This window comes from Ictalurus punctatus, chromosome 18 (assembly GCF_001660625.3).
Source record: "Ictalurus punctatus breed USDA103 chromosome 18, Coco_2.0, whole genome shotgun sequence".
NCBI lineage: Eukaryota > Metazoa > Chordata > Actinopteri > Siluriformes > Ictaluridae > Ictalurus > Ictalurus punctatus.
In genome coordinates this window covers 19,096,320-19,108,348 of record NC_030433.2, presented here as the reverse complement: position 1 = coordinate 19,108,348, position 12,029 = coordinate 19,096,320, and the positions used below count along the sequence as shown (strand labels likewise).

Below are 12,029 nucleotides of genomic sequence, written 5' to 3'. Positions count from 1 at the left end.
GGTTTTTTATTTTTTTTATTTTGTATAATGAAGCATAGAGTCTGACACCTTTCTCCAGCTTACAAAAAGGATTTGCCAGTGTTCTTACACATATGATGAGCGTCATCGGTGTTAATTTTTGGGAGCTCCTGCAGACACCAGGCGTAAAATAGTGCCAAAAAGTGGCGTTTTAGTTATAATGTGGAAGTGTGTGTGTGTGTTTTATTAAGAAAATGTGCGTATAAACATTCCCTGCCAAGTGCCTGGTAGTTACTGTAAATCCCTGTATATACATGCACCCTGGTCTATAGAGCGCAGGGCTTAATCACGCTGTTTGAACAAGTTTTTGAACACCGTGTTTATAATCAATTCCGAATGATCGTTACCATTAATGTGCCATAGTAGTTTTAGTCTGGGAACTCTCAAGGTTTCTTCCTCATGTCATCTCGGGGAGTTTATTTATCCATGCCACTGTCACTTCTGGCTTCCTCATTAATGGGTAAATTTATCCATTTCTGGAATTGATATATTTCTGTAAAGCTGCTTTGTGACCATGTCTGTTGTTAAAAGCACTGAACAAATAAAATTGACTTGAATTACAATTATGTGTTATAGTCCCCTCCGAAACTACTGGAACAGCAAGGACTATTTATTTGTTTTTGCTGTAGACTGAAGACACTTGGGTTTGAGATGAACATGAGAAGAGAGTTTATAATTTTAGCTTTTATTTTCTGGTATTTATATGTATATTTATACCTGAACAATAACCCTTTGGTATAATGCCCAAACAAATGAATTGGCCTTGCCGTTCCAATTTCTCACATCCTTGTAGGCCTATTTTAAGCTTCTTCCTTTTTTTTTTTTTTTTTGGTCAGTCACAATTTTAGGCCTTTTTTTCCCTCTCTTTTGGCCAAAAACGTTTTGGTGGCATCCCTAATAAATATAGTTTGATGATGTTTACTATATACTTGTGTAATTTTGGAAATGGGACATACACTGATACAGATTATTTCACATTAACGAACCCCAAACATTCTCTGTTTACCATGACAGGACGTGAGGATGACACGGCAGCGGGAAAATGAACCAACTGATTACTAATGTGAGATGGGGGCAGGGGGCGGGGATTCCAGACAGTCAGTTAAAATCGGAGAGTTCTGTGAATCGTTCGGTGTAACTGTGAATCATTCCAGATTCATATGTTCATTAGCTCAACATATCTGCCATTTTTATTGGCGAATTATTGAATGACAGCTAGCATACTTCCGAGTTAGAATTCGTCACTCCTATGCAAAATGCACGAAGGTTGGCAGATCTGTGATAGAAAAAAACGGTATATCTGTGGGACTGAACTTTGAAAAAAAAAATCAACATAAGAGTGAGAAAAGCTGAGATACGCTAAGATACACCACAGTTGGGTCCTGACTGGACAATTTGGGGCACGAGGTACATTTTTCAGCCAACGCCGTTGTTCAAACCTGTAAATCAGCTTTTACTATCAAATGAATTTAACTCCACTTCACCAAGAACTGTATATTTTATCTGTTATCCAGTCGGTCAATCCTTTTCATGTGAGAATTGAACATTGACACAGATCCGGAGTTTACCTTTCTGTCAAATTCTCTCTGTATATATTTCATCCCAAAGGTAGGACTGTGTTAACTATTAACACTTGATACTGAGTCCTGCTGCTCTTAGCCAATCAGAACTCGCCATTTTGGACTTGCATCTCGTTTGTGGATTTGTCCTAGGTTTAGAAAACTGATTAAATATAAACAGTCCCTGGTAGTAGCAATGCTTCCTTTAACCAAACATTATTAACCCAGCAACAATGAACATAAGCTAAGCTGCTAGAATTAGTGTGCTGACTGGCTAACTAGGACTCAGAGGGTGTGCTGTGAAATATTATGTAATGAATATTCACGAAAATCACATATGAATATTTCCAGTTGAAACTTGAACTCACACTTTCCTGATGCTGGCATAGTAGTTAGCAGCATTAGCTTAGTTGCAGGACATCCGAGTCAAGAGCTGCTAGCTAGCTAACATTAGCACAATAATAACACGGCTAGGGTTGCCCCTGCTGGCTGGTCCATCTGATCTGGAATAGCAAAATAAAGAGTTTCTTTAGGACTGCACATACTCTGATGTATTTCCAAACATGTTAAATTGAAATATAATAATACCACTACAGTATTCATTACCTAGCTAGCTGTAGATGAGCATCGATTACTAAACAAAGCAATTAACACTCACGTACTCCTCGTTCATGGATGGGATCCATCAACTTATACAAGGATATACAGTACAAAGCTAATTGGGCGAGAACGTGTTCAGGCTTGTCTGATGTGAAGAAGAAAACCAGAAACGGCTTTTAGACTAAACAAATAAAAATGGAGATTTATTGAGGAACACAAAATAACTAAGAGATAACTAACATCCCATTCGAGCATTAACTAGCCAGCTAGCTGTAAATGTTTAGCTATGCTAAAACAAAGCTACCTAACTAACAAGCATACTAACAGTAATGTAATTATCACTGGATGAGATCCATGTCATTGATAATTTATACTTTCAGATACTTACAGTTATCATACCCTGGATATATTAGCTGTCAGGCTAATTAATTGTATGCGCTCATGTGCGAGTCTTTTTTTCTGACTTAAAGAAGAACATCAGAAGTGTTTTTAGATAAACCAAACCAAGACTTAAGTGTAAAACATAGAGTAATGAACTGAATGAGTGAGATGTGTTCATCTAGCTAGCATACAAACAACACTTATTAACACTAAAATAATCAGATTTTGGGAAATTTTCCCTCATTTTCAATTTGGTCATCTACCATTACCCACCCAGCAGCCAGCTCTTGCCTATCACGTGACGGCTACCAACTGGGGAGGGTGAGGGCAAACACGTGCTTCCTCTGAGACATGTGAAGCCATGAAGCCACTGCATGTGTTTGACCTCTTGTTTATGCTGCACAGGGCATCGTAACACAAAGCGCTATCTCCACTCTTCCGAATACGAACTCACAGACACCCACGAGTGGCTAGTGTATTCCATCATATACAGCCATTATATAGATACATCACGCTGTTTGGCTGTTATATTATTACATAATGTATGAGCTATTCTGTTAATAATAGCTCGTGCAATTTGAGTGAAAAAAAATTCAATGATTTATTGTGAAACAGAAAAATCAAAACTTACTAGGGTTAGCTAGCCAGCTAGCTGTAGATATTTAGCCATCCCAAAACAAACAAAAAAAGGAATGAACCTAATTGTAATCCGGTGTATAGCTAACTAGCTGGCTGTGATTAACGCATAACAGCAGGATACGGAATTACACGAGTGTCATAACTGAAAATGAAATCCATCTCTCACTAACCACCCCTAACGTTGATGCTTTGATGCCGGGTTAGCATTGTTTGGTTAAATTACATCACTTTTGTGAAGCCATTTTGCGAGCCATTTTTCCCGTGTTAGCAACAGATTTCACTTGATTAGCATTAGCCATTAGTCCCGTCCTTAAAAGATCCGTTGAACTGAATGAGCCGTCGCTAGTTTTCCGCCGCTCCTTTGAAGAGAGTGTGTTTGTGTATTTGTGTGTGTGTCCTTCAGTTGAGAGAAGTGTAAGGAGGAATAAACCCATGCACGACCAGCAGAGGTCGTGGTCATGGTGATGACCTGGGTGTCCTTGGGATACAAGTATCAGGCTGGTGTTAATGAAAGAAACATCTACATGAAACGTACGTGTGTGTGTGTGTGTGTGTGTGTGTGTGTGTGTGTGTGTGTGTGTGTGCACTTTGTATGTTATCATGTTGGGTGTAGGAGTTAGTGCACTGATTGTGTGTGTGTGTGCATGTATGTGTGTGTATGTGTATGTGTGTGTGTGTGTGTGTGTGTGTGTGTGCGTGCAAGTGCCATTGAGCTGGATGGAGATTATTTCTGTCCTTGTCTCCAGTGACGTCTCATCGTCCCTTGCTGTATCCAGGAAAAAACTGATCCAGGAGCTGCTGCAGATTTTTATTCAGCACCATGACGTAATCTTTCCCCAAATCGTAGCGACATGCCGGGCAGGTGAACACTTCAGCTCGGAACGATCGGTGTAAGCAGGTCTGTAATTACAACAACACAACAGCAGTGTGAGATCGTTTGCAGGGACCGAGTCTATGAAATATAAAATAATGTGAGATGCACGTATATTATTGTCATGTTTCAACTACGCTTCACTCTGCAGTGAGCTATCAATTCGACCGAAACCTCTGAGTATCCCCCCCCACTGAAATATATCATGTTAAGAAATGCAAGACTATTTCAAAAATAATAATGAATACTCTATATTATTTTCATTTTGTCATATTTTATTTACAAACCAATTAAGTTAAAATAATTCTAATGTAAATGTAAATTAAAGGTAAACTAAAATAAAACCACACACACATACACACCTTGCAGACATTGTGCTGGCAAGGTGTGGTGACGGGCTGGTAAGCGAGCTCCTGGCAGCACACGCACATGAAGATCTGTTCCACCTTACGCAGAAAGTTCTGCAAGAAAAACAAGAAGTAATGTGTGATCAAGAATAAATATAGCACAATTACCTGTGTGTGTGTGTGTGTGTGTGTGTGTGTGTGTGTTTACCGGTCCCTCAGTGAGGAAGCCCAGAGCTTCATCCCACACTTTCTTGTTCACATGATCCTCCTGTATAAGTGAAAGCTGCTGCTCTGATAACACAAATGCCTCCACTTCCTTTACCCGCTTTGCTTTGGGCTCCTGCTGCTCTTCACACACTGCTCCTACACACACACACACACACACACACACACATACATACATATATATATATATATATATATATATATATATATATATATAGTTCCTCAACATCAGATCACTACTGCTGAAGAGGGTAAAGTCTTTCTTTGTCTCACACACTGACCCGTGTCTTTCGGTGTGTCCTCTCCTCCGTTCGTCTGTGTCTCTCCCTCCTCGTGCTCTGCAGGTTCCTCCCCCTCTCTCTCTTCCTCCTTTACCCTCTTCGGTGGCCGTCCACATCTCGGCCTTCCTCTTCCTCCGTGTCGTTTACCACGTGGGGATCCGCCCCTTCCCCCTCGTACACTCGCCTCCTTCCTGCTCTTATTGGCCATTGCCTCCAAATAACCAGGAGGATACTGAGAGAGAGGGAGGATGAGAGAGGGAGAGAGAGTCATGTATATGGTATATAATAAAGAGGTGTGTGTGTGTGTGTTGTAAAGACAGTGCTGTGTGCCCCATGTCCTCACCTGCACTTTCAGTCCGAGTTTTTTGCTGCGCTCGAGTCCCTCAGGTGTCCATGGTGCAGGCTCCATATCATCACGTCTCAATAGGTAACGCCACACCAGGAAGCCGCACTTTCCGATTTCAGGCCAGTATTTGACCACCTGAGGGAAGGAGAGACAAGGCCCCGATGAGTAAAACCAAAAACGTGTAGTCACATAAAAAGACATCTTTCCACCAGAGGAACCGGAGTCGATTTCACTTCCTGTTCCACAGCTGGAGACCAGGAACTATTGGGAGCATCGCTTGTGACACAAATTGTTGCTAATTGCTTCACAGATTGATTAAATGAGAGGCAGTGCAGTATGACAAGTTAAAATGCAACCCCCCCATGTGTGTTTTGTTACCTTATAGATTCCATCATAGCGGTTTCCCTCCTCTGGTGCATACTTGCTGATTCGTCTGCCTTTTGAGCTTCGGATCACTCTGACTGGTTTCCCCGCCCTCCAATTACGAGACTCCGCCCCATCTTTATCATTCAGAGGGGCGTCACAGTTCAGAGCAAGTGCCCTGAGAAGTCAACAGTCACGTTTAAAAGTCAAATTAAAATTTAAATAATAAAATTAAAAAAAGGTTACCAGAGCACTTGTTGAATGCGATTAAAGTTGATGTCCAAGCATTTTGGATTGGACAGAAGAATCCTCACACTACACTTTGGCTACAGATACAGGTGCATCTCAAAAAATTGTAATATCGTGGAAAGGGAAAATTTTTTGCTGTAATTTAATTAAAAAATTGGAACTTTCATATATTCTAGATTCATTACACGTAAAGTGAAATATTCCAAAACTTTTTTTGTTTTAATCTTGATGATTACGGCTTCTCTAATCTTCTCTTTTGTAGTTTATGACATTTGCCTATAATCTAAACAATACATTGGATTATTTTTAATTTATAATAGTACTGCATCAGAACGCGAAACTTTCTTTTCGGTTAATATTCAAATGTACGGTTTTGAGGAACTGAGCACTGGACTGAAAGTTTCACTGGAGTAATAACATTTTAATTAAGAATATAAAATAGCAACAGCCTAGATGTTTCTAATAATCTGACGCTTAGTGCAGTCATTTTGCGTGGTACATTTACTAACCCAGCGCAGAAATCAGTGCCTGTGGCCTAAAGTGTAAGATCGTGTGAACTCAATTTTAAGACAATGTAAGACTCCAATCTTCAGAAAAATCGATTGCACACACACCTTACAACTGCCAATCACATGCAAAAGTGTTTACACACATATTTATTTTCAATTGTTCTCCATGAATTCCTTCATATAGGAAAAAAATAACCAGTTTTATTTTTTAAAAATGGCTCATTTTGACCCCAAAACAAAACTGACAGGTTATAATGTTAATTTTATAATGCATAAGCATAAGTGTACTGCACCTGTTCATGTGTGTTAGAGTCTGATCAAACGAGTGTTCTCCGATCCGCTTGTTTCCTGAAAGGTCGCGACCTCCACTGCCTGTATACGTGAACTCGTCACCCCGATCCTAAAACAGAAAGGTCAAAGGAATACGTTAAGAACACAGAATGCAGGGTTATAATTTTTTTATAAACTTTGACTTTTGTATGATTGCTGATCTGAGAGCAGTTTTGTTTGTCTTTCAGGTGCTGTGCCTTACACTGTAAAGTGACCCACAGTATACATTATAATCACTGCAACTGTTGAAATGCTTACTTGTTAACGTATTCACAATAACCGTGATACTCCTGCAGCTATGACGGCTACGCTACTTTTAGCCCGGTGCTAATGTCACACTGACACACAGGGTAATACAGGAAGGTAGCATTATCGGACAAACAAAGCCGCTTACACCAACATGACGAACACTTGATAAGACTACACCACCAGGGGGCTCTAAAGTGCCGATTTAGAGGAAGAACACAAATTACGTAAAATAAAAATGGCTGCCACATGAATGCTGCGTATTCTCCAGTAACCGCAGTAAGCCGATCCTAGGTCAGCCGTTGTGAAAGCGTTCAAAGATCTGCAGAGCTGTGTGTTAAAGTTGTATTTTCCAGTGTCAGTCTGGTCTAAGGTACAGATTTCTGCTTCATAAAGTTCTTTATTAAGCTCAGCAGTCGAGCGTGAGATGTGAACATGAGAAGACGAAATTCAATCTTCAAGATCCTCCTTTACTCGCTACAAACGAGGCGGAGAATTTCAATCAGGAAGGAGAGAGAGAGAGAGAGTGTGAGAGAGAGAGAGAGAGAGAGAGAGAAGGAAAAAAAGAGTCTAGTACATTCCTAAACTAGAACTCATACAAGAGCAATGGGACAATCAGTGGATGAGGTGGGGAGGGGAACAGAAAAACCTACTAATCAAGAGAAAGAAGCAGAACGAGAGAGGGAGAGAAGAAGTGAATCGTGGAAAATAGAGGGGAAAAGTAAAAATAACGAAAGAAAAAGAAACCCCATCATTGTACTTTGTGTGTGTGAGAGAGAGAGAGAGAGAGAGAGAGAGAGAGAGAGATAGCGAGATAGATAGCGAGAAGGAGTGTGTGTAAGATATAATGGAGTCAGTGAAACTCACCACTTCATCTTCAAATCCTCCGGCCAGCACCAGCGAATAGGAGCCGTCGTTACTGCGTCCATGAATCCCACCCACATGTGGCCTGTGCACCCCTGCCTCACTTACCTACACGTAAATAATAAAAAGTCTGAACAGCAGTCATGCTTGAACTGATATTTAACAAAAGAACAAAAAATAATACAAAAACAGCTCTGAGCCTCCTCACGCAGTGTCCTCACCTGCACACGAAATTTCCAGGTGGTTCCCACAGGAATTCCAGGAATCGGACCGTAGTGATTGGATGGGACAATGGTGCATTCTTTAGTACGACCCACACACGCCATTCCCTACAATATATATATGTATATACACACACACAGTCATATTTAAACAGGGGAAACATAAACAGAGCTAAAAAAAAATGTTCCATGATGTCCTTGATTGATTAATACAAATTCGGTTACTGTATTCGGTATCTGTTTCAGCCCTTGTAAACAAACAATAACACTGTAAACTGGATCCTGTATGAGCCTGGAGGCCGGTAGAGTGAAGCTAGTACAGGAGTAATAGAATCACGTTTCCTGGCAGCATTATGAACCAGCTGACGGCCTGAGACAGAAAATTGACTAACTCCCATATTACTTGCATTGCATTAGTCAAGTCTAGATGAAATAAAAGCATGTGCATGTATCACACGTCTCCAAATCATTAAAAGTTAAAAATGTTTTTAATTTGGCAATATTCCTAAATTGATAAAAGCTGCCCATGACCACAGAATTAATTTAAAGAAAGTTTAAAGCCGAATCAAAAATTACACCAAGATTTCTGGCTTGTGAGTGTAAGTTGGAGGATAATGTACCCAAATGACTATTTACCATAGCAATAGAGTCGGGATGGGGGATGGGGGGGGGCTGAAAACTAAGACCCGTCTTTGATATATTTAACTGGGGAAAATTAGGCGCCGTTCCAACTTCTGAAATCCTCAAGACGGCCAAAAAGAGACTGTAACACCATCTCATGGCAAACAAGACGAATTACTAAGGTTCGTATTTGTTAAAAGTGCTACTAAAACCCAGTCCAGATAAACATGTAGTCTTTTTCATAACACAATAGTGTGAGAATTTTGCAAACCAAGATAAAAAGCTAGGCAATTAGTATCTTATTAAAGGCTGGAACATGCATACAACCAGGTCTTTATATTAAATCAGTATTACGTCCAGTTTTTCAACCCATCTCAGGGAAAAACACGTACCACTGCATTAAAATTTGTCCAAAATCAGGACTGCTGTCCTTATAAATATTATTAGAGGAGCAGAAACACCAACAAGAAATGTTGGTGAAAAAAAAAATCAGGTCATCTCCTTTCTGTGTGTATTTCGCACTTGAACGTTTTGGACTATGCATAGTATTTGTGATTGCGGGGGCAGGGGTGTGGTCGCGCGTCGGCTGATGGAGAGGAGGCGGGTCGAATCGGCAGGTAACGCGTGATTTTGACCTGTGTTGGATTGACCCAAGATTACTTGTGTGTGTTTGTGCTTTCAGTGCCTACTGTAATGATAGAGATAGAGAGAGAGCTAGAGAGAGAGAGAGCGCGAGAGGGATGACCAGCACAAAGACGTGTGTGTGTGTTTGGTTGAATAAGTTGAATAATGCGAGCAAATCAGAGTACACGTTACAGGAGAAGAATGTGAAAAAACTATCTGCGTAGACAGAGACCTTATTTAGGTGTGCGAACTTACTTTATCGACCTTATGTCTACTTCGTGTAAAATATTTTTTGTGTCCGAGAGTTTTTGATTTTTTTTTGGACATTTTGAAATGTTAATGGTCAAAAAACGATATTTACCGGCTAACAAAAACTCTGCTAGGTAGCCTGCTTCTTAATATCGTAAGGTGTCCATGTAATATGTGTGTCGTGTATCACATATCTGATTATCAGCACAGTTCTGTTGATAACCAGGTCAAAGGTCACTGTTCTGAGCGCGAATGCTGGTGTTTTTCATTAGCTTTGGTGGTGTGTTTCCAGGAATGAATGAGTGTGTGTTTTGATTATGGTGTTTCCAGTAACAGTATTTTGTGCTGTGACTGATCTCAGCCGAAACTGCACGAGAGGATATGACTCAATGAGATGTCACGTGTAAATACACACATAAACACACACAGACACGCTGTCTAATGCCACTGTTCACACACATACTAATCCCCCCTGCTGCTTTCTCTTAGCCACAGCACTAACGAGGAACACAGGAAGTGTTTCCCTGTTATGAGTCACTGCGCAGTCACTCCGTGTTGGTACTAGCTGTCTAGTTTAAAACTGACTCTGTCACTGTAGCATTGTAGATTTTTATCTGCTTAGTAGTAAATCGATATAACATTGGTAGACATTAGCTAGCTAGTTTGGTTTGGGGTATACATAAATAAATATTTACAGCTAGCTGGCTAGCTACAGTGCTGTGAAGAATTATTTGCCCCCATCCTGATTTTTTCTGTTTTTGTGTATACCTTGTAATAAATTGTTTCAGAAATTAAAACAAAATCTGAGATAAAAGAAAGTCGACTTGAGTAAACACACAATACAGTTTTTAAATGATAATGTTATTTATTGAAGCAAAAAAGTTATCCAATACCAACTGGGCCTGTGTGAAAATGTATTTGCCCCCATAGTGACTAATTCCCCAAATCTATGAAACTGCATTAATAACAGGGTTCAGCTGGACTAGACACAACCAGGCCTGATTACTGCAAACCCTGTTCAATCAAATCAACACTTAAATAGAACTTTTTCAACAGTATGAAGTTGGTTAAAAGATCTTACCCAGTAACACACTGTGCCAAAGTAGAAATAAATTCCACAAATGATGAGGAAGAAGGTGATTGAAATACATCAGTCTGGGAAGGGTTACAAAGCTATTTCAAAGGGCCCGGGACGCCAAAGAACCACAGTGAGAGCCATTATTTTCAAATTGGAAAAACTCAGCACAGCAGTGAAGCTTCCCAGAAGTGACCGACCTTCCGAAATTCCTCCAAGAGCACAGCAATGACTCCTCCAGCAAGTCACAAAATAACCAAGGACAACATCAAAAGAACTATAGGCCTCTCTTGCATCATTAAAGGTCACTGTTCATGACTCCACTACCGGAAATATAAGGGGCAAAATGGCATCCATGGAAGAGTGGCGAGGTGAAAACTACTGCTAACCCAGAAGAACATTAACACTAGTCTGAATTTTCCCAAAACACACCTTGATGAAAGTGGAACTGTTTGGAAGACGGCGGTCCTGTTACATCTGGCGTAAACCAAACAGAACTCCACAAAAAGAACATCATACCTACAGTCAAGCATGGTGGTGGAAGTGTGATGGTGTGGGGATGTTGTGATGCTTCAGGGCCTGGGCAACTTGCAATAACTGAGGGAAACATGAATTCTGCTCTCTACCAGAAAACCCTAAAGGAGAATGTCCGGTCTTCAGTCTGTAAGTCAAGTGCAACTGGATTATGCAGCAAGACAATGATCCAAAGCATAGGAGTAAGTCCTATGAGTAGGAGTAAGTCCTAGTCCTAGAAGTAAGCGAAAAACTGATCTCCAGTTATCTGAAGTGTTTGGTTGTAGTTATTGCTGCTAAACCTGGCACAAACAGATTTTAAGTTTAAGGGGGAAATTAGTTTTTCAAATTGGTGATAGGTGTTGAATAACTTTTTTTTGCTTCAATAAAATAAAAATAAAATACTGTATTGTACGTTTACTCAGGTTGCTTTTGTTTTATGTTGTATTTCGTCTGAGGATCTAAAACTATTTAGTATGAGAGATACATAAAAACAGAATAAATCAGAATGGGGCAAATACTTTTCACAGCATTGTAATTCTGTTGTGGGATATCTGTGAAGTCCTGTTGAAATAAATACGTTTGGCTTTGTTTAGTGCGAAAGGAGTTATTGGTTTCTTTCCCTCATGATAGAGATGGGAATCACTAGAAGCTCTACGAGAAGGTAGCATAAGGCAGGATTCCGAGTAGTGGGATTTAGGATTAGTTTGCAGGTCTGTGTAACAAAACTAGCTCTATACCCAAACTCATATACTGACCCTATACACTGCTTTTAATGCTCAACATCACAACTGTCACTGTAAACATATTACAACATCAAGCAGTGTTCAAAACACAGCAGTTCTTTCAGCAGGCTTCTAAAAGTCCTAAAATGGTCTTGTATTACGGCACAAGAATA

At 40.1% G+C, this 12,029-nt stretch overlaps 1 protein-coding gene across 1 annotated transcript in view; it reads right to left on the bottom strand.

The window, feature by feature from the left end:
- Positions 1-824: 824 nt before the first annotated feature.
- LOC108279364 (E3 ubiquitin-protein ligase UHRF2) overlaps positions 825-12,029 on the bottom strand; it is a 43,685-nt gene continuing 32,480 nt past the window's right edge. The window contains exons 8-16 of the mRNA XM_017493576.3: positions 8,050-8,157; positions 7,832-7,936; positions 6,682-6,788; positions 5,646-5,808; positions 5,265-5,402; positions 4,922-5,153; positions 4,624-4,778; positions 4,431-4,529; positions 825-4,097 (exon numbers count right to left, since the gene is read on the bottom strand). Coding sequence (XP_017349065.1) covers positions 3,951-4,097; positions 4,431-4,529; positions 4,624-4,778; positions 4,922-5,153; positions 5,265-5,402; positions 5,646-5,808; positions 6,682-6,788; positions 7,832-7,936; positions 8,050-8,157 — 1,254 coding nt within the window. The 3' untranslated portion in view covers positions 825-3,950. The remainder of the gene's footprint in view (positions 4,098-4,430; positions 4,530-4,623; positions 4,779-4,921; positions 5,154-5,264; positions 5,403-5,645; positions 5,809-6,681; positions 6,789-7,831; positions 7,937-8,049; positions 8,158-12,029) is intronic.